This window comes from Dipodomys merriami, unplaced genomic scaffold (genome assembly GCF_024711535.1).
Source record: "Dipodomys merriami isolate MVZ:Mamm:240054 unplaced genomic scaffold, mDipMer1.0.p SCAF_106, whole genome shotgun sequence".
Lineage (NCBI taxonomy): Eukaryota > Metazoa > Chordata > Mammalia > Rodentia > Heteromyidae > Dipodomys > Dipodomys merriami.
The window spans coordinates 4,160,001-4,181,315 of NW_027202338.1; the positions used below are offsets into that span (position 1 = coordinate 4,160,001).

Consider the following 21,315-nt stretch of genomic DNA (forward strand, 5'->3'; position numbering starts at 1 on the left):
TCAACATTGATCCTCAGATATCAGCCTCCTGAGTAGCTGGGATTACAGGTATGAACACCAAGGCCCGGAGGCATGCATTATTCAGGTCTCTCCTTGATCATGGTAGCTAAGGTGGAAACCAAGACCCAGAGAGGGGAGACCCCTGGCTCCCGGACACCCAGCAGGTGTGGGTGGCGTGGAGATGGCCACCTGATGTGCTGTGTCCCCCTGGCTGCAGGAGCTCCTGATGGCCCACGACTTCACCAAGTTCCACTCGCTGAAGCCGAAGCTGCTGGAGGCCCTGGACGAGATGCTGACGAAGGACATCGCCAGGCTGATGCCGCTGCTGCGGCAGGAGGAGCTGGAGAGTGTGGAGGCCGGTGTGCAGGGCGGCGCGTTCGAGGGCACCCACATGGGGCCCTTCGTGGAGCGGGGGCCGGATGAGGCGCTGGAGGCCGGCGAGGAAGGCTCAGATGATGAGGCCGAGTGGGTGGTGACCAAGGACAAGTCCAAGTATGACGAGATCTTCTACAACCTGGCCCCGGCCGACGGCAAGCTGAGCGGCTCCAAAGCCAAGACCTGGATGGTGGGCACCAAGCTTCCCAACTCGGTGCTGGGGCGCATCTGGAAGCTGAGCGACGTGGACCGCGACGGCATGCTGGACGACGAGGAGTTTGCTCTGGCCAGCCACCTCATCGAGGCCAAGCTCGAGGGCCACGGGCTGCCCACCAACCTGCCCCGCCGCCTTGTGCCGCCGTCCAAGAGGCGCCACAAGGGCTCGGCAGAGTGAGCCAGCCGGCCTAGGGCCTGCGGGCACCCCACCAACCCTGTGGGGTGCCCCGGGCCCAGCCGGCCACCTGCTAACCCCTACCTTGGCCCACACGCGCTCTGCCTGCCTGCAATGCCCAGCTGTCAGGACTTGGGGGGGGGGGAAGGGCTCCTCCTTGCTCCTTGAAACTCTACTGAAAGCATTTTGTGGGGACCAGATGTCCCTCTGCACCCTCTGGGGTCCCCTACTAAGGGACATAGCACCGACTCACCTGGTGACCCCAACACGAACCCCGTGTCGCTCCTCATAAGCGAGCTGGCTATGGTTGAAATGACCCTCAACCCCCATTTCTGTCTTTTCTCCATCATTACACCCTTAGGTGTGAGGGGTAAAAAGCAGGGGAGGGGGGGGAACGACAGTCCCTCCTCAGTCCCCCCCCATCCATTCTCTCCCACCTTGTTTTTTGGGGGGAGAGGAGGCAGAGCTGGGGACCCCGCCCTTCACGCACCCCGCTCCCACGGCACTAGAGGTTGCCCTCACCCCACAAGCCCACGTGGGTTATTTCTGTCCCCTTCCTTCCTCAGCTTCCCCGGTTCTAGACCCAGCACCAGTCACCTCCCCCCCACCCCCACGTTGCAACATGTTCCCATGGTGGCCCCCTCTGGACATGACAGCTCCGAGCTTCACAGCCCGGATTTTCAGGGATGTCATGGGAAAGGGGGATGGGTTCTTGGTGCTACAGCCCCTCCCTCCCTAAGGGGACCCCCACACACGCCTCTCTGTGCCTTCACTACCTACTAAGTGTGCTTGACCCAGGTTGGGGGCCCAGTGAACAAGATGGGCAACAGCAACAAAAACCCAGCTGCCTCCTCCAGGCTGCCCACCAGAGTTTCTGGTCCACTGTCCACCCCTACCCATGTCTGGGGACCTGGAGACCCAAGCCTGTGCCCTCCCCCACACCGCAAATAAAGCCGAGGCTTTCTTCTCCCTGGGTCTTCAGGTTGTCAGCGTGGACCCCTGCTCCCTGGGGGAAGGGGTGCTCTGGGTGGGGCCTTGGAATGGGAGGGGGCCCTAGGGGTTCTCAGGGCTGGGCTCTGTGACTCAATGCAAACGGGGCTGGGTGACTCAGGTCTGGGCTGGGGGCCAGGGCAGCATATTTTCCGAAGAAAAGTTACTCCAGGGGAGGGGGAGGGCTCCCCTCTCTGCTATCCCATGGGACACCCAGTCCCTCCCTCTCTCCTGCCTCCTCCAGCATGCCTTGGGGCCTGGGAACAGAGGGGGGGGGGTGAGGAGGGGAGCTGGCAGCCATCGGCTGGCCAGCCTAGCAGCTCCCTGCTGGCCCCTGCTGGTCGCTGTGGAGCCCGGCGGGCTGGTGGCTGAAGCCAGGGATTGGAGCTCAGGTTTGCAGGCTGCGATGGGGCACTGTAGGCCTGGATCCAGCCACAGCACCTTCCCTGGCCCTGCTGTTTTCCTTTAAGAGTCAGGAATGGTTTTTATGTGGTCAGAGATCTCTGGATGGTGGCCAGGGCACGGGGCCTCTTTCCTTATTTGTCAAGATGAGTTTCCTTATTTGTGAAGATGAATTTGCTTGGGAGATAAAATCTCAGAGGTGAGGCGCCCAGATGCCGAGCGCAGCCTAAAGCATTTCACATACAGCTTCCAATCTTCAGGGTAATCTACTGTTAACTCTCATTTACCCACCCTAGGAAATTGAGGCACCAGTGAAGACTAGGACCAAGTGTGGTGGCTCAGAGCTGTAATCCTAGCTCCTCAGGAGGCAGAGATGGGAGGATCAGGATTTGAAGCCAGCCCAGGTAGTTAAAAGTCTACCTGAAAAATTAAACTAAAAGGAAAAGGGCTGTGGGCATGGCTCAGTGCTAGAGCATTTGTGTGAGACCCTGAGTTCAAGTCCTAGTAACCACCACGAATAGAGGAGGAAATGTTATTGAAACTGCATTTCTAGCAATCGTAATAGTCTTTCTAACATAACTTGAATATGAGGTTCTCTTGTTTCCAGACTCAATCTGTGTGTGTGTGTGTGTGTGTGTGAGAGAGAGAGAGAGAGAGAGAGAGAGAGAGGGAGGGAGAATATATTGGGACTTGAATTCAGAGCCTGGGTACTGTCCCTGAGCTTTTTTATCCAAGGCTGGTGCTCTACCACTTGAGCCACCATTCCACTTCTGATTTTCCTGGTGATTAAACTGGAGATAAAAAATCACGGACTTGGGCTGGGGAGGTGGCTCAGTGGTAGAGTGTTTGCCTTGCAAGCATGAGGCCCTGGGTTCGATTCCTCAGCACTACATAATCAAAAAAGAAAAAAGCCGGAAGTGGCACTGTGGCTCAAGTGGTAGAGCACTAGCCTTGAGCTGAAGAGCTGAGGGACAGTGCCCAGGCCCAGAGTTCAGGCCCCATGACCGCACACCCCCCCCCCAAAAAAAAATTACGGACTTTTTGGCCTGGCCTGCCTTCAAACCAGGATCCTCAGATTTCAGCCTCCTAAACTGCTAGTATTACAGGTGTGAGTCACCATGGCAGTCTCCCTAAAGCTGTTTTGATTTCCAAGACTGGATGATTGAAACATTGCTAAATGTTTAGAACTCAGCTTGTGCCAGGTGCTGGTGCCTCATGCCTGTAATTCTAGCAACTCTGGAGGCTAAGATCTCACGGAGGACTGTGGTTCAAAGCCAGCTCAGGCAGAAAGTCTGTGAGACTCTTATCTCCAAAAAAACACTCAAAACTGGAAGTGGTGCTGCTGTGGCTCCAGTGGTAGAGCACTAGCCTTGAGCTGAATCACTCAGGGACAGTGCCCAGGCCCAGAGTTCAAGCTCCACGACCGACCAAAACCAAAAATCAAAAAAAACCTCATCTTGTGTTCAATCTTCTGATCATTATGATTTTCTTCCTTCAGCAAAACAAGATTTTTTTTTGCCAGTCCTGGGGCTTGGGCACTGTCCCTGAGTTTCTTTTGCTCAAGGCTAGTACTCTACCACTTCAGCCACAGCGCTACTTCTGGCTGTTTTTGTTTTGTGGTACTGAGGAATCAAACCCAGGGCTTCATGTACGCTAGGCAAGCACTCTTACCACTAAGCCACATTCCTAGCCAAACAGAACAAGATTTTATTGTTGGTGGTCCTGGGGCTTGAACTCAAGGCCTGGTCACTGTCCCTGTGTTTTTGTGTTCAAGGCTGGCACTCTACCACTTGATGCTTGAGGCACAGTTCCACTTATGGCTTTTTTTCTTGTGATTAACTGGAGATAAGAGTATCAAGGATATTTCTGCTTAGGCTGACTTTGAACTCATCCTCTGATTTCAGCCCCCTTAGTAGTTAGAATTACAGGCATGAGCCACCGACAGCTGGTGATATATGGATGTGTGTATATATGTATTTTTTTTTTCTGTTGGTCGTGGGGCTTGAACTCTGGGCCTGGGCATGTCCCTCAGCTCTCCAGCTCCTCTACCACCTCCACTACCAAGAGTTTCACGTACTTTTCTGCCCAGGCTGGCTTTGAACTGCAATCCACAGATCTCAGCCACTAACACCCAGCATGATGAAATATTTTAAGTTAGAAATTGAAGCTGAGCGGCTGGGAAGGATGTTTACTTAGGGTGTGATCCAACAACCTATAATTCCTTTCTGTCATTGGGAATATGCAAAGCTCCAAGATTGGAGGAGAAAACCCATTTTACCCTTTACCAATATGGCAGCCTCTCCATCCGCTTCGTTGTATAATCCCTTTACTAAGATGGCCGCTACCGGAAGTACGTCAGGAAAGAGTGTGGGAGAGCTGCGCGCGCACGTCCCAGACCGGATTTTGGAGCGTCAGCCGCTGCGCTCTCCCTTTCACAAGATGGCGGCGGGAAGCAAGGGTGGTGATGCTCAGTCGCGCTCAAAAAACGAGGCCGACTCCGGCTTCTTGGGGCTGCGGCCCACTTCGGTGGACCCGGCGCTGAGGCGACGACGGCGAGGCCCGAGAAATCGGAAGCGGGGGTGGCGGCGGCTCGCTGAGGAGCCGCTGGGCCTGGAGGTCGATCAGTTCCTGGAGGACGTGCGGCTGCAGGAGCGCACGGCCGGGTGCGTAGGGCGGGACTTCCGGGGGGGGATTTCAGGCTTGAGTGGAGCTGTGGGTTCTAGGCCCGGGCACCGCGCGGGATCTGGAGGACTGGACGTGAGGCTTCCATATGTAGCGGATACCTCCACGCCGAGTCACTAAGTGGCCTCTTAAAATAAGTACGTCCCACGCTTCCTCCTTAGCTTTGAGGCATTTCCCAATACTTAAATATGGATAAGCTAAGCCGGGCGCCGATGGCTCACGCCTGTAATCCTAGCTGCTCAGGAGGCTGAGATCTAAGGATCGCGGGTCAAAGCCAGGAAAGTCCATCAGACTCTTATCTCCAATGAGCCACCAGAAAAGAGGAAGTGGCGCTGTGGCTCAAGTGGTGGAGCGCTCGCCTTGAGCTGAAGAGCTGAGGGACAGCGCCCAGGTCCAGAGTTCAAGACCCACGACCGACCAAAAAAAAAAAATTAAAAATGGGCATGCTAATCTTCCCTGTATAATTTGTTAAGAGCAAAGTTGTAAATGTTACAAGTCCTGTAAGCTGAGGCGTGAGGTCTCATCCTGTGGAACATTCCACAGGAGGTGATTGAGCCTCAGAAATTGAATTCTAAGACCACGTTAATTTGTGGTCTTTTCGTCTGTCTCTCCCATCTCTCAGTGGCTTGCTGTCAGAGGCTCCCAATGAAAAGCTGTTCTTCCTGGACACGGGTCCTAAGGAAAAAGGTGAGGAGGGCTTTGGGAGTGATGCACAGCCGTGATTGGTGTTCATTAGCCTCTTTCATCCTTTTGATATCAACACACTAAGAACTGTGTTGCCTGCCTATAGTCTCAGATTATTGGGAGGTAGTAGGGGGATCCTGAGTTCAAGGCTAGACTGGCAGCTAATGAGACTTTGAAAAACAAAAGGTCTGAGGCTTTGAGTTGGGTGACAGTGTTTGCTTAGTAATCAGAAGACATTGAGTTAAAATACCAGTACTGACAGAGGCACTGGTGGTTCACATCTGTAATCCTAGCCACTCAGGAGTCTGAGATCTGAAGATCTCTGTTCAGAGTCAGCCGGGGTGAGGAAGTCTGAGACCTTTACCTCCTTTTAACCATCAGAAAAACCGAAAGTGGAGCTGTGGCTCAAATTGGTAAAGAGTTAGCCTTGAGCAAAAATTGCTCACAGGCAGCACCCAGGCTCTGAGGTCAAGCCCCACAACCCACAAAAAAAAATGTGTGTGTGTGTGTGTGTGTGTGTATGTGTGTGTGTGCTGTGCTTAAACTCAGAGCTTAGGCACTGACCTTGAGCTTTTTTTTCTGCTCAAGGCTGGTGCTCTACCACTTATTTAGGTGGTTTACTGGAGATGAGAGTCTTACCTGCTTTTTCTGTCCAGACTGGTTTTGATCCTCCGATGTCAGCTTCCTGAGTGGCTCAAAGAAAGGATTGGGGTTGTGGGTCAAGTGGTAGCATCTCCCTAACAAGGCCCAGGCCCAGGGAAAAGCCAGGTAAAGGCCTGCCTTCTCAAATAGGTTAGAAACAAGAGTGTTATAGCTGCAGAGAAGCAAATAAAGGAACTGCCTTAGGAGATCTGATCTATTTTTAGGCAGCTGAGCTTTCCTAAGAACAAGAGGATCTCTACCAGGCAGGGAGGGAACTGGTCTTGACAGGCCTGCTGTCCTTGTTAGATGGTTGGGTCCAGACCTGCTGAAACAAGTACAGGAGAAGCAAGTTGGGAATGGCTTCCATGAGTGACTGGGTTTGCTTCCTTTGTTTCCTTAGACAGGGTCTCACTGTGCGTTATAGGCTGGCTTGCAACTCGCCATCCTTCTCCCTTGGCCTCCCAAGTGTTGGGATTACAGGTGTGCACCACTACAACCGGCTAGTAACATGGTTTTCATCAGTAATGACATCACCACACTAACATGGGGTTCTCTGCTTGAATAAGGGGTCCAAAATTAAGCTGTAGAGGCTGCGATGTGAGCTGAAGAGCTAGTGGCTTCACTGGCTAGCTGGCCCAGCCCTAATTGTGATACCACAGCGGGCATGTGCACAGTGGGTGAGATAGGTTCTAGATAGAGACATGGAGCCCATCCTGGCCTTGAATTCGCCATGTAGCCCAAACTAACTCTGAAACTTGGGATCCTCCTGGGTGCTGGGATTACAGGCATGCACCAAACAGGGGACTTAAAACAGAGGAAGGTGGTCACTGTAGAGAGCTTTCCCAGGAATGGATGTGGTCTGGTGTACAACAGAGGAAGCAGCTGAGGGCAGGTCTTGGGGAGGCCAGGAGAGGCAGAGCGTGAACACATGGCCGCTGGCATGGATGTTGCTTTGTGGAGGGATCTTTGCTTCACTGAGTGTGGTCAGGACTGCCCCGGCTTGGTCCCCAGCACTGCAAGAGAAGGAAAAGAGACTGGAACAGGATTGTGCCTGTACACAAAGGTCATCCTTGTCTTCATGCTCCTGAGTCTGAGGCTTGAACTTGGAGCCTCTTACTCTAAGCTTCTGTGCTCACTGCTAGTCCTCTTATCATTTGAGCCACGCCTCAGGTCCAGCTTTTTTTTCTTAGTTAATTAGAGATAGCCTTGCAGGTTTAACTGCCTGGCTGGCAGTGAACTGCCACCCACACATTTCAGCTCCTGAGCTGCTAGGATTACAGGTGTGAGCACCAGTATCCAGCTGCAGTAGAGTTCTTAGAATTGATGAAGCAGACATAGCCTCCCCTGATCTCTTCCTCACTGGTTCTGTGGCTCTTTTCCCTGTGGCCGAGAAGCCTTGGAGTAGCCTGTGGGTGGGAGAAGAGTATCATGGCACTTGGACGTCACCTCAAGTCCCTAGGGTGGCTTGGAACGCAGGCCTGGGGCGGGGCGGGGTTGGTCTGTGGTGGGAGGAGGCCTGAGGCCTGGGTTCTGTCACTTCAGAGAGGGCCAGGAAGACCCGGGTCCAGAAGAAGCCCCATCGTCTCCAGAGGCCCCTGCGTGTTGACCTCACCCTCGAGAACACGTCCAAGGTCCTTGCCCCCAAGGAGTGAGTGTCCCTGCACCACAGCCCTTCTTCCTAGCGCAGTGCCAGGAAGGGCTGTGGGTGGGGTGGGGGATAATGTGTGGCTGAGGCTCTGGTGAGGGGAGAAGGGCTCTGGGATTTGTGTCTGGAGCCCGATTGGAGGGGTGTGGTGCTGTAGGGACAAGTGGTGGACAGCCCTGGGCCTCGGTGGTGCTGAGATGGGTTTAGATATGGTTATTTTTGGTTAAATCTAGGCTGGGACCGGTGGCAGGGGAGGGCTGTTGTCTCATCTGCTGCCCTCCCTTCCCTCCCGACAGCATCCTTGCCCACCAGGTCCCCAATGCCAAGAAGCTCCGGAGGAAGGAGGAGCTATGGGAGAAGCTGGCAAAGCAGGGCCAGGTGCCGCGGGAGGTCCGCAGGGCCCAGGCCCGGCTCCTGAATCCTCCTGCAGCCAAGGCCAAGCCGGGGCCCCAGGACACCACTGAACGGCCCTTCTACGACCTCTGGACCCCCGACAGTGAGTGACCGCTGGACTGCCCTGTGCACTGTGTGGCCCGTGTGGCACGCAAGATCCTGTGCACCATGCAAGGGAGGCCCTGCTGGTTGCTTTGGCTGTCCAACTTCTCAGCTCTTCCAGACATGGTTTGGTGGGTGTTCAAGGACCCTTGGGGGCTCAGAGCCCCCCTTCTCGTCTGAGCTTCAGTGCTACCTTTCATAAGGGGGGGCTGGAGGGCCCCTGGGGGCCACGGCACTTTTCCTTGCTAGATCTGCAGCTGCCCTCGCTCTTCCTACAGACCCTCTGGACCGGCCGCTGGCTGGCCAGGATGAGTTTTTCCTGGAGCAGACCAAGAAGAAAGGCGTGAGGGTGAGGCTTGCGGGAGTGGGGCTGGAGGGTCCTTTCTCTAAGGACGAGGCCCAGTTCGGGATTCTGGAGGCAGCCAGCTGGTGCTGGTGGCATGGAGGGCACAAGCAGCCACCCCTGCCACCCGTGTCTCATTCTTATAGATGAACAGGAAAGAGATTGGGGTGCCGATCGGTGGTAGGTTGCATAGTTGGGGAGCTGTAATGGAAAGGAGCTGGGTCCTGGAGGAGGGAGGAAGGGCGGAGCAAAGGCTGAGAAGTGAGGCAGGTGACAGGGAGCCCATTCCTGTCCCGAGAGCTCCCCTGGAGACAGGTGGCTAAGATCCTGACCCTCAGCTGGCCCTCATTCTGCTGGCCTCCTCTTCCCACAGCGGCCACCACGCCTCCACGTCAAGCCCTCCCAGGCACCGGCTGTGGAGGTGATGCCAGCGGGAGCCTCCTACAACCCAACCTTCCAAGACCACCAGGTGGGTGGGTGCTGGGCAGCCACGGCTACCTGAGGCCTAGCTCTGTGCCCCCACTCCCCCAGTTTGGGACGCTGTCTGCCCCTGCCATCACTGAGAGCGTCCCGTTACGAGCCGCCCGGAGAGTGGCACTGGGGTGATGGCAGGTACGGCTCCTGGGAGCCCCCATCTCATCACCCCCTGTGCGCCCTCAGGCCTTGCTCCTGGCGGCGCATGAAGTGGAGGTGCAGCGGCAGAAGGAGGCCGAGAAGCTGGAGCGGCAGCTGGCCTTGCCCACCGCCGAGCAGGCTGCCACGCAGGTTTGTCCGCCCCTGCCGCTGGGCCCCGCCCCTGCCGCTGGGCCCCGCCCCTTCCCTCCAGCCTGACCTCCGGCCACACCCCCTCCGGCCTGCCCCCCTCCCCAGGAGACGGTGTTCAGGGAGATGTGCGAGGGGCTGCTGGAGGAGTCCGACGGGGAGGAAGAAGGGGAAGGCCACCCTAGAGCTCCCGACGACGACGATGACGACGGGGTCGAAGCCCGCCGCACCACGGCCACAGCCACTGCGGAGAAGAAGACAGAGCAGCAGCGGCGTCGCGAGAAGGCTGCCCGCAGGAAGGTGAGCCCTGACCGGGCCGCCGCCAGGGGCGCGGGAAGAGGCTGCGGTCTGCGGAGGAGGGGGAAGGAAGGGAGGCGCCCAGCCTGTGGTCCCCGTGCCCTGCTGATCGCGGCCCTCTGTCCCGTCGTCCTCTCGGTCCGCAGCGGGCTCTGCAGGCCGCGCTGCGCGCCGCCCGGCTCCAGCACCAGGAGCTCTTCCGGCTGCGCGGGATCAAGGCGCAGGTAGCGCTGCGGCTGGCGGAGCTGGCCCGGAGGCGCGAGCGGCGCCGGCTACAGCGGCTGGCGGAGGCCGACAAACCCCGCCGGCTGGGGCGGCTCAAGTAAGAACCGGGCCAGGATGTGCTTCTGATGTCTGTACTCGGGGAGGTGAGGGAGGGGCGCCCATGGCTGCTCTTCCCGGAGTCTGACCCTGGGTGCCCATGATCCCCGCTCACAGGTACCAGGACCCTGACATCGATGTGCAGCTCAGCTCCGAGTTGTCCGGCTCGCTCAGGACGCTGAAGGTGCCTGGCGTTGGGGAGCCGCGGTGGGGATGCCCCGTGCCCAGTGATGACTGTTATCCTTGCTCCCCGTGCCCCCCGGGGCTGTGGGCGACACCTTGGCTGCCCTTGGGCTGGGCCGGCTGGGCCGTGCCCGGGGGCTGAGGGCACGAGGCATGGGGGGGGGCCCTGGGGGGTGGGCTGCCACCCTCAGAAGTCCAACCCTCCATCTTACCCAGTCCTGGTTGGGGTCTTCCTCAGACTCTGATCGTGCCTCCATTGCTTCTGCCCTGGCCTTTCCAGATCCCCAGTAGTTCTGCCCGCCGCGGGTCAACCCACATGAACGGGACGACCAGGACAGGGCTGCAAGCTTGGGCAGACTGAGCCCCTGGGCCCCTAGAGGCCGTGCTGGGAGGATGGGGCTCCTGCTGGGCTCCACAGTGGCGTGGGGCCCTGGGCTTCTGCCGGGCCTGCTGAGCTTCTGTCTGTCCCACACACAGCCCGAGGGCAACATCCTGCGAGATCGGTTCAAGAGCTTCCAGAGGAGGAACATGATCGAGCCACGCGAGCGAGCCAAGTGAGGGGGCGGGCATGGGCGGGGGGGTGTGCGCCCAGGGCGTGCGCCTGTCCCGTGGTCCCCTTAACCCTCTCCTTTCCACAGGTTCAAGCGCAAGTATAAAGTGAAGCTGGTGGAGAAACGGGCCTTCCGGGAGATCCAGTGAGTGGCCCGACTTGCCTCACCCCAAAGACGCCCTTCCCCTAGGGTCTGTGGGCCCCAAAAGAAAGTGAGGGGCCGGAAGCAGCCTGCACTCATCTGCTCCAACTCCTGTCTCCAGGTTGTAGCAGCTGGGATGCTGCATCCGGGACCCTGTGTTTGAAGGATGCTGGAGCCCCGCCCTGGACCCGTGAGGGGTGCTGGCCCCGCCCCTCAGTAAAGCTCTGTGACCAGCCCCTGAGCTTCTGTGCTTCCTTCACCCCCACAGGCAGCTTAGCTTTTTTGAACTGAGACTGGGATTCGAACTTTTTTTTTTTTGGCCAGTCCTGGGACTTGAACTCAAGGCCTAGGCGCTGTCCCTGAGCCTCTCTGTGCTCAAGGCTAATGCTCTACCACTTGAGCCACAGCACCACTTCTGTTAATGTGGTACTGAGGAATCGAACCCAGGGATTCATACACGCACTCTTCCACTAAGGCACATTCCCAGCCTGGGATTCAAACTTTTTTTTGTTTTGTCGGTCGTGGGGCTTGAACTCTGGGCCTGGGCGCTCTCCCTCAGCTCTTCAGCTCAAGGGGAGCATTCTACTTCTTGAACCACAGCGCCACTTCTGGTTTTCTAGTGGCTTATTGGAGGTAAGTCTCACGGACTTTCCTTCCCCGGGCTGGCTTTGAACCATGATCCTCAGATCTCAGCCTCCTGAGTAGCTAGGATGACAGGCGTGAGCCACTGGCGCTCGGCTCTGGGATTCAAACGCTTGATCTGACACTTTTCACTCATTTTGGCTGACATTCTACCACCTGAGCTACACCAGCATAACTTGTTTCCGTTGGGCCTTGTGTGTGTGTGTGATTGGTTGTGGGGCTTGAACTCAGGGCCCTGGCGCAGTGTTCTGGAAGAGCGAGGGAGGCATGCCGGTGATCCCCGGCCGGGTCAGGTGGGCCGCAGGCGCCGGTGCGGCTGACCGTCCCGCAGTTTGGGAGCCGCCATGGTGGGCCGGGGGGGTCCCCGGACTCCACCGCAGGCAGAGCTTCCTCGGGGCGGGGTGGGGGGGGGTGCTGTGGTTGGCGTGGGTGCGCAGGGCGCCGGGGAGCTTTTCCCAGCTGCTGGAGGCGGTGGAGGATCACAGTTCAGGCCAGCCCGAGCGAAACACTAACGCGTGACCCCATCACCGGTGACCACCCCGCCCGGCCCCTTCCTCCCGCGGACCTGCCCGCAGACCGCGCTGGAAGGAAACGGCCTGGCTACGGAGCGGCACAGAATGGGAGGAAGTGGCGAGCGCGGCAGAGAGAGGGACGTGGGGGTGGGGGGTGGGGCGCAGGCCGGGCCCAGTCCACGCTCGCCCTGGCAGACTCTACAGGGCTCCGCCCGCTTCCCCACTGGCAGTGCCCGGGCCTGTGCTGCGGCTGCGCCCCTCACCCCTGCCCTTTGGCGGAGCCTAGGCCAACCTTGAACATCCTCCCAGCTCAGCTTTCCCTGGGCAGGGGCTACGGGCCTGCGCTTTCACCTTGGGCATTTTTTTTTCACTCAGAACCTGGACACTGTCCCTGAGCTTCTTTTGCTCAAGGCTAGATAGTGCTCTACCACTTGAGCCACAGCGCACTTCCAGCTTTTTCTGTGTATGTGGTGCTGAGGAATCGAAGCCAGGGCTTCATGCATGCTAGGCTAGCACTTTACCACTGAGCCACATTCCCAGCCCTGTGCCACTACTTAAAAAAAAACTATAAATAAAACTGGGGACCAGCAGCTCACGCCTGTAATACCAGCTACTCAGAAGATGAGATCACAACCAGCCCCAACAGAGAAATTTCAGATTTAGCTCCAATCAATCACACATACAAGCCAGAAGTGGAGCTATGGTTCAAGTGGCAGAGCACTAATCGAGTGAAAAAGCTAGAGGACAGTGCCCAGGCCTTGAGTTCAAGACCCAAGGAGGGAAAAACCTTAAAATCTAAAATATGGGGCTGGGAAGGTGGTAGGGTGTTTGTCTCGAATGCATGAGGCCCTGGGTTCAACTCCTCAGCGCCACATAAGCAGAAAAGGCCAGAAGTGGTGCTATGGCTCAAGTGGTAGAGCACTAGCTGAAGAGCTGAGGGACAGCCCCCAGGCCCCACAACCGACAAAATACAAAAAAATTCATGAAATGCGACTTTTTTTAAGGATGCAAATTAGTCAAAGGCTTGTCTGGAAAGGATATAAACTGGGACATTCCTCCTGACCCCAACACCCCTGAATTGCTGGCATCTGGCACTTGCTGGAGAGATAAGCCTTATCACTGGGCAGTGGGGGGAGAGGGGAGGGAAGGGAGAAGAATGCTCTAGGTGCTGACAAAATGACGTAGCTCTTGGCTTTCCTGTTCTCAAGAGGAAAGCCTCCATTGTCTGAAATGTTTATGTTCAGTTAAGTCACATGCTGTTTTAGAGCTGGGTTTTGTGAAAATTAATGCTACTCATAGTTGTACGTTAGTCCTGGCAACAGCAGGCCGACACATACACACATACCTTTCATGTTAGACACAAACCAAAGAAAACTGGCAAAACACTTAAGTCTCAGGAGTTGCACATTGTAACAAGGAGACATAACAACCAAAAAAATAAAAACCAAAAAAACCCACAAGGAAGCTCAGTGTGGCAGTGTAATGCACACGTGTAATCCCAGCTACTCAGGAAGTGGAGGGAGAATTCCCATTTGAAGTTGGTACGAGCAAATGCCAGAGACCTTGTCTGAAAAACAAACGGAGTGTGCCTAGGAAGTGAGAGGCCCTGAGTTCAAATCCCTCCTACTTCCAAAAGAAAACTGTCTGATGCTCCTACCTGTCATCCCAACTTCTCAAAGGTAGAGATTGAGTCACTGAAGCTGGAGATCAGCCACGGGCTAAAGTTCACATCTCAGCCAGTGGCTAGGCCTGGGGTCCAGGGGCTGTCAGGCCAGCCCCGTAGGGAAGCACAAACAGGATCAGTGAGATAAGGGGGTGCCCATCCTGCAGATCTAGGTGGCCCTCTGAGCTTTGACTACATCGGAGCCCACAGAAGCCCTGGTGGGGAGCAGCACTGGCGCCCTCTGGTGGCCGTGTGGGACTTGGGCTTTGGCAACGTGGAGTTTGTGTTCTATTCAAAACCTTCCACACCCAAAATGTTCTGCCCTGAGCTAGCAGGACAGCAGTTCGCTCTCCTTCCATTGTGTAGGAAATCTGTGTTTTGTGAAGCGATTCCTGCTGGGCATGCTCACTCCAGCGAGGTGAGGAAGGTTGAGTTCTGTTCACTTCACTCATCCTCTGCTTCCCCATCCTGGTCTGATCAGGTGGAAAGCTTGTTCCCAGATCTTCAAGCAGAGGATTTATAAAATGGTTCCCAGGAGAGCCTGCTAGGGGTGTGACACTCAGATGACAGCGCATCCTGGGTGGGTATGCACCCCAATTTATCACAATCCATACTGCCATCTCTGAAGTCACTTGGGATCATAGGGGTGGGCCACCGTGCCCAGTTGCCAATTTTTATTTTGCCATTCCTGGGGCTTGAACTCAGCCTGGGCGCCCACCCTGAGCTCTCTGCTCAAAGCTAGTGCTCTACCATTTGAGCCACAGCTCTACTTCTGATTTTCTGTACCCTAAGAACTCGAGCCCTATACCAGAGACCCTTTTCTGGGGGCTGTGATCTGTGGATTTCCAGTCCAGCCACTTGGTCCAAAAAAAAAAAAAAAAAAAAAAATATATATATATATATATATATATATATATTTTTTTTTTTTTTTTTTTTTTTTTTTGTCGGTTGTGGGGCTTGAACTCTGGGCCTGGGCGCTGTCCCTCAGCTTTTCAGCTCAAGGAGAGCGCTTTACCACTTAAACCACAGCGCCACTTCCAGTTTTCTAGTGTTTTATTGGAGATAAAGAATCTCACGGACTTTCCTGCTGGGGCTGGCTTTGAATGGTGAGCCTCAGATCTCAGCCTCCAGAGTAGATAGGATGACAAGCGTGAGCCACTGGCACCTGGCTAAAGAATTTTTAAAGAAAACAGTGAAAAGGCCAGAAAGGAGCTTCATCTAAAGGACCTTCATCTGTGGGAGATGCAAGTGGGGCATCTCAGCCTCCCAAGTGCTGGGACTACATGTGTGCACTGGGGCTTTGGTAGACTTCATCAGGCAGCCCCAGCCCTTTTTTGTCCCCTGATACCCTCTGGCCAAATCACTGCTGAGTGGAAGTGGGAAGGTTTTTGTCCTGAGCTCTTTTTGCTTAAGGCTATTGCTCTACTACTTTTGAGCCACAGCGCTGAAATAGGGTAACCTGAGGAAAATAAGGCCTGGTGAAGGCAACGCAGAAATATGGCATTTAGAAACACAGAAGTACCAGCTTCACTCAAAGATACACAATGCATTCCTCACCCCAAGAATGAACACTTGTGCCAGGGTGCCGGTGGCTCACGCCTGTAATCCTAGGTACTCAGGAGGCTGAGATCTGAGCTCACCATTCAAAGCCAGCCCATGAGGAAAGCCCATGAGACTCTTTTTGTTGTTGTTGGTCGTGGGGCTTGAACTCTGGGCCTGGGCGCTGTCCCTCAGCTCTTCAGCTCAAGGCGAGCGCTCTACCACTTGAGCTACAGCGCCACTTCCGGTTTTCTGGTGGTTTATTGGAGATAGGAGTCTCACGGTCTTTCCTGCCTGGGCTGGCTTTGAACTGCGATCCTCAGATCTCAGCCTCCTGAGTAGCTAGGATTACAGGCGTGAGCCACCAGCGCCCAGCTCCCATGAGACTCTTTATCTCCAATGAACCACCAGAAAAACTGGAAGTGGTGCTGTGACTCAAGTGGGAGAGCACTAGCTAGCCTTGAGCTGAAGAGCTGAGGGGCAGTGCCCAGGCCCAGAGTTCAAGTCCCAAGACCTACAAAACAAAACAAAAACACTTGACTGACAGAGGATGGATGTCTCCCTGAGAAAAATGCTTCCCCAAACATAAGCCATCTCCTGCTGCCCCAAAATGCAGATAGCAGGGTGCCCCCCCCCTTTATCTTAAGGATAAGAATCTGTTCTATGGCAGGATGCACTCTTACCTGCAAACTCAGAAAGCAGCACCAGGTGTGATTAGAGCAAAGACAAAACACCTATCTTAACTTTGAAGCCGACCCCTGCCTTTACCCTGTACACACTCCAACAGCCAAAGAGCTGTGTGTCGGTGTGATTGTGTGTATGTGTCTCTCTGTGTGTGAGCTTACCCACACTCAGAGTGTGCCCCTGGCCCTTCAGCTCATCTGTTTGTCTGCGTTTTCTCTGTTTGCCTGTTTGTTTACTTAATAAAGCTCCGCCAAATTTTCTTACCATAGTGACTTGTCCAGAAATTCTCATTCTGCATCCAAGTCAAAGACCTAAGTGAAGAGTTCCTACATTTAAAGGGGGAACTTCATTAACCCTCACCTCTTCTAGTGACAAAGAGCGCCACTTCCAGTTTTCTGGGGGTTCATTGGCGATCACAGTCCCATGGATTTTCCTTCCCAGGCTGGCTTTGAACTGCGATCCTTAAATCTCAGCTTCCTGAGCAGCTGGGATTACAGGCGGGGGCCACTGCACCCCCTGCTCTGTATTGGTTAACCCAGAGACCATCCCCTGGGGGTGTTATACCCATCTTGGGAGGTGGGGGAGGGAAACTGAGGCTGAGAGGTAGGAAGGAGAAAGGTGTAACCCAACTCAGTTTACCGCGTGCAGCTCTTTCCACGCACCCCTCGGCTGGGAGCCGCGGGACGGTCCGTAAAAGAGGGCTGCCAGGTGCGAGGGCGCCCTGGGCCCAACCGCCAGGCCGTTACACCGGGCGCTCCCGAGAATCTCCCGCTCGCCCCAGGATCTATTCGAACTCTACAGGCCTGGTCCCGAAAGGAGGAGGCGTCAGCGCCACGTGCCTCGGTTTCCCCCGCGCCACCCGCTCAGTGTTTCAGCCAAGGGCGCGGCCCGCTCGGCCCTGCGGACCGTACCATTCCCCCGCGGGGGCGAGGGACGTACCATTCCCCCACGGGGGCGGGGACGTACCATTCCCCCTTGGGGACGGGGACGTACCATTCCCCCGCGGGGGGTGAGGACCGTACCATTCTCGCAGAGGGGGGAACCGTACCATTCCCGTGGGAGGCATCCCCCAGGGGTCGCTCGGAAAACCCGTTTCGGAGCCCCTTCTCGCCTGCGCGCCTCTTTGCTCATCACTGGGGCGGGGGGCGAGGGAGGTGGGATAGGCCGGGTTTCAGGGCCCTCTGCCCCTCTCTCTTCTGCCACCCCCGGAGTTGGTTCGTCCCGCGGGCCGCGCAGGCCCCGCCCCTCCCTGTGCGCACGGCCCGGCGCGCGGACCTGGAGCTTCGCGAGTTTGGGGCGTCGTCGCTGGTGGTCGCCGCGGATCCCCCCAGCCATGGTCCTCACCGTGCGGGTCGTGTACTGGTGAGCTCGGGGAGGCGGGGGGGGGAATGGGTCCCCGGCCTCGGTGCAAAGGGCAGCGGGTTCTGGGGTGCGGGGGTTGGTGCCGGGCGACATGTCGGGTCGGAAGGGGATACTGAGGCACGCAGGCGCCGCGGGAGGGATGGATACGTGTTCTCGGGAGTCTTTTGTTTGCCGTCATGCCGCTACTCCCATTCCTGAGGCCCTCTTCCCCCTTGGGCGGTGTGTGTGTGGGGGTGGGGTGGGGGAGAGAAGATTCCAGAATGAGCCTGCGGGGGCCGGAGCTCTGGAAGAAAAGCCTTGGGCATGTAGCGCTCCAGGCTTGGGCTCCTCACCTCGCCGTTCTGGCCTCAGTTGCCCCTCATGTAGGGCAGTGTCCCGAGCGCCCCAGCCCGGAGAGTCCTGGAGGGCGGGCAGGGCTGCGGGGCGGGGGGGGGGGCAGGGCCTGGCAGGGCCAGGAGTTTGGGGCCACACCCCGCAGGTGGTGGAGGAGTTGGAATCGGGCCTAGCTGTCTGAGCCCCCACCTCCCCGGCCTGTCAGAATGCTGGTGCTCCGGCCAGGCAGGGCCCGCCTGGCATAGGGGGGGAGGGCTGTGCCCCAGATTCCAGCTTCTATTTCAATCTGGGCACTGGGAGGGGTTGGGGTGTGGGGTGACAGGGTTTTCTTTGGACACCCCTTGTTCTGCCAGCCCCCTCCCCCCAGGGGGGGGCCTCTGTTGCCTCTTCTGACACCTGTGCCCCCTGCACCTCTTCTTCCCTCTCTCCCCACCCCCCCTCCCCCCTCTCCTGGACCGTGTCTGCCTGCTTGCACCCACCCACCAGTGGCGCTTGAGGCTACAAGCCCAAGGTGAGTCCGGTGAGGGTGGGGAGGAGGGAGGAGGGCACACTGGGGGTGGGCTGGCAGCACCCAGCATGACCTCTGACCTCTCCTGTCCCAGTATCTCCAGCTCAAGAAGAAACTGGAAGATGAGTTCCCCGGGTGTCTGGACATCGTGAGTGATTGGGCAGTAGTTTGGGAGGGGGGGGTCTACCCTGACCCCTTCCACCCCCTCCTCTTCACTCCCTGGGGTGGGGGTAGGGTGTCCCCCAGACCCCTGAGCCCCGCCCTCCCTGTTCGCAGTGTGGCGAGGGCACACCTCAGGTCACCGGCTTCTTCGAGGTCATGGTAGCCGGGAAGTTGGTTCACTCGAAGAAGGTGAGTCTGCACCTCACCTTGTTTGGGGGGGGGGTCTCTCTGGCTGGGGTTGATGTGGGGATCCTGGCTTACCCTCTCTTCCCCCTTCCTCCCCAGAGAGGCGATGGCTACGTGGACACCGAGGTGAAGTTTCTGAAGCTGGTAGCCGCCATCAAAGCTGCCTTGGCCCAGGGCTAGAGTGGCCCTGAGGGCAGAGGTGAGGTCCCCCTTGCCCCTCCTCCCCCTGTGTGTGATTACAGGCAGGTGCCCATCCCCCCAGTTCTTCATTCCTGTTCCGACTGCAGAGCTAAGGTGGAGCCGGTCCTGCATGGCCTGCTTCATTCTGTGGCCAGTAACTCCCCCCATTCCCTCCCGGCCGCTTGACCCTCCGTAGCCAGGATTGAACCCAGGGCCTCTTAAGCCACAGCTCAGCCCTTTTTTTGTACTTTTGGTTCTGAGATAGTGTTTTTACCACCTTTGCCCAGGCAAGACTCAACTTAAAATCCTTCCTCTACTTCCCAAGTCTCTGGGATTACAGGCTTGAGTCACCATGCCCAGCTCTCTCTTGTTACTTACACTCTGTTTTTGGTTAATGTGGAATGATACCTCTACCAAGAGAATTCCTTGAATCCAGGGCTGGCCTGGAACTGCTGTTCCTAAATAGAGTAGCCAGCCTCTAAATAGAGTAGCCAGGATTGTGGACCGGCCCACTGGTGCCTGGGGCATTGGGTTCTTTGGTGGTCTCCATGGGCACTGACCTTTGTACCAACTTAGCTGAAGTTGACTTGCCCCGCCCCCTCCCCTGGGCTTTCAAGGGCTCTTCACCCAGTGTTCTGTTCCCTTGATCCTTCATCGCTCCCCCTAACACCCTTCTCTTTCCTCAGCCCGGGGCCCTCGGCCCTGCCCCTCCCCGCTCGCTTGATGACAGGAAGGACTGAAATGTCCGAGGACCCCTGGTCCTTCCTCGATGTTCTTGCGGCCTCCAGGTGGGGGCAGCGATCGACGCCCCTGGGCTTTGCCTCTGCGTGGGAGAGTGAGGACTCCTGGTCACCTCTGCCCGCAGCCCCCCCTCCTGCCCCATTTACCCCTCCACCCTCTCCCCCCCCATCTCCCACACTCCCCTTTCCCCACGACCCTGTGCGAAGCCTGTGGCTGCCTTCTCCATCTGCTGCCATGAGCAACGGCTCCAATAAACATTCAGTAAACCAATGAGTTCAGAGCAAGGCGTCTGTGTGGGAGTCTGTCTGTCCTGGCCTGCCCCGTGGCCCCACCCTCTGCCCAGCCACAGAGGCAGCACACCAGCCCCGCCACACCTCCATGCCTGGTGCTTTTGGTGATTTTTTTCCCTCTGTTTTTTTTTCTTTTCCTCCCCAATCCTGGGGCTTGAACCAGGGACTGGACTGGGGTGCTGTCCCTGAGCCTCTTTAACTCAAGGCTAGCACTTCCAGCTTTTTCTGTTGATGTGGCACTGAGGAATCAAATCCGGGGTTTCATGCATGCTAGGCAAGCACTTGACCACTAGGCCACATTCCCAGTCCAACAGGTTTTGGGATTTTTTTTCCCTGGGCTGGCTTTGAACTTAATTCTCCCAAGTTTCAGCTTCCTGAGTAGGATCTTGCATTTGTGCCTGCTCCTGCCTGTGCCGGTTCTCAGGCCTGTTTACAACAGACAAGTAGGCCCAGTTCATACGCAATAGGCCCCTAGTATCTTCTACCTCAGAGGTCCTGGGTACCAAAGGACTCGGACTGGAAGCTGCAGCCCATTGGCTAGGACTGGTAGTGGGCCCCACCTCTCCAGGTGGTCCCGCCCATCTGAAGATCTGGAAGCCGGATTGGTTGGGGAAAAGAGCCCCAGCTCAGCTCAAGTTCACGCTCCTGCCGCGCCTGGGCCACACAATGAGTTCCTTCACACCGCTGCCGCCCAGTGGCCGTCTCTGGGAACTGCTCAAATTACTGAATTTTTATTTGATTTGGTAACATCTCGTGCCCATCTTAAAATTAGAAGTGTAGCTAAGAAAACTAGCAGTAATTCCTTAATATCATGCGATCCTTATAACATTAATGAATGCGCTTAATTTTGTCTTTTAATGTTCAATCCAGAGCCCGACCCAGCTGTAGTTGGTCCCTGTACTCCGTACTCAAGTTGTTTTTTTTGGTCAGTCATGGGGCTTGAACTCTGGGCCTGGACGCTTGCCCTCAGCTTTTCAGCTCAAGGTGTGTGCTCTACCACAGCGCCACTTCTGGTTTTCTGGTGGTTCATTGGAGATAAGAGAACCAGTCTTTCTTGCCCAGGCTGGCTTTGAACTGTAATTCTCAGATCTCAGCCTCCTGAGTAGCTAGGATTACAGGTGTGAGCCACCAGTGCCTGACACTCAGTTTTTTTAGTGTGTGTGTGTGTGTGTGTGTGTGTGTGTGTGCCCACAGGTGTGCCAATGCGGAGGCCTGATTGCTGTCTTTGAGAATTTTTTTCTCAAAGCTGCTTCTTTGCCACTAGAGTCACAGCTCCACTTCTGGCTCTTTGATAGCTAATTGGAGATGAGTCCCACAGAATTTCCTGTCCAGGTTGGCTTTGACCTGTGATCCTTGGATCTCAGCCTCCTGAGTAGGACTATAGACATGAGCCATTGGTGCCCTGCTCTTCTGTTGTTTGGAGATAGGGCTGGCCTTGAACTCAGTCATTCAGCTTTAGCATCCGTGGGATTAGGGCATGCACTTTGCTCCTTGTTGCTCTATTAAGACTACTGACTTGGAGCCTTAACGGCTTCATGGGGATCTGGGGAATGGCTCAGTGGTAGAGCCTTTGCCTATCAAGCTGGGGACTGGGTCCCAACCCACATCC

At 56.4% G+C, this 21,315-nt stretch overlaps 2 protein-coding genes, 1 non-coding gene and 1 pseudogene across 4 annotated transcripts in view; all 4 read left to right on the plus strand.

Moving 5' to 3' along the window:
- Positions 1-1,743, plus strand: part of LOC138814522 (EH domain-containing protein 2) — a 17,269-nt gene extending 15,526 nt beyond the window's left edge. The window contains exon 6 of the mRNA XM_070003462.1: positions 218-1,743. Coding sequence (XP_069859563.1) covers positions 218-769 — 552 coding nt within the window. The 3' untranslated portion in view covers positions 770-1,743. The remainder of the gene's footprint in view (positions 1-217) is intronic.
- A 2,829-nt stretch (positions 1,744-4,572) lies between these two features.
- On the plus strand, positions 4,573-11,139 carry LOC138814529 (ribosome biogenesis protein NOP53-like). 2 transcript variants are annotated; one of them, XM_070003474.1, is made up of 13 exons: positions 4,573-4,821; positions 5,463-5,527; positions 7,709-7,814; positions 8,108-8,307; positions 8,585-8,655; positions 9,023-9,118; positions 9,310-9,414; positions 9,520-9,711; positions 9,855-10,030; positions 10,147-10,213; positions 10,690-10,766; positions 10,851-10,907; positions 11,026-11,139. In XM_070003474.1, the coding sequence occupies exons 1-13, from the start codon at positions 4,598-4,600 to the stop codon at positions 11,030-11,032; spliced, it is 1,443 nt and encodes a 480-aa protein (XP_069859575.1). In that variant the 5' UTR covers positions 4,573-4,597; the 3' UTR covers positions 11,033-11,139. The 2 variants fall into 2 exon arrangements, with proteins under 2 accessions (XP_069859575.1, XP_069859583.1); XM_070003482.1 differs by lacking the exon at positions 11,026-11,139 and having other exon boundaries at positions 10,851-10,911.
- On the plus strand, positions 10,251-10,359 carry LOC138814660 (small nucleolar RNA SNORD23). The gene has a single exon (XR_011368045.1). It is a non-coding gene; the product is annotated as a small nucleolar RNA SNORD23 (small nucleolar RNA).
- Positions 11,140-17,196: 6,057 nt separating the features above from the next.
- On the plus strand, positions 17,197-19,686 carry LOC138811995 (selenoprotein W-like; annotated as a pseudogene).
- The last annotated feature ends 1,629 nt before the right edge of the window (positions 19,687-21,315 follow it).

Coding starts and splice junctions, on each gene's coding strand:
- LOC138814529 (XM_070003474.1), top strand. CDS start 4,598: ATGGCGGCGGGAAGCAAGGGTGGTGATGCTCAGTCGCGCTCAAAAAAC. Junction 7,815..8,107: donor AAGGTCCTTGCCCCCAAGGA/GTGAGTGTCCCT, acceptor CCCTCCCGACAG/CATCCTTGCCCACCAGGTCC. Junction 10,031..10,146: donor CGCCGGCTGGGGCGGCTCAA/GTAAGAACCGGG, acceptor CCCCGCTCACAG/GTACCAGGACCCTGACATCG.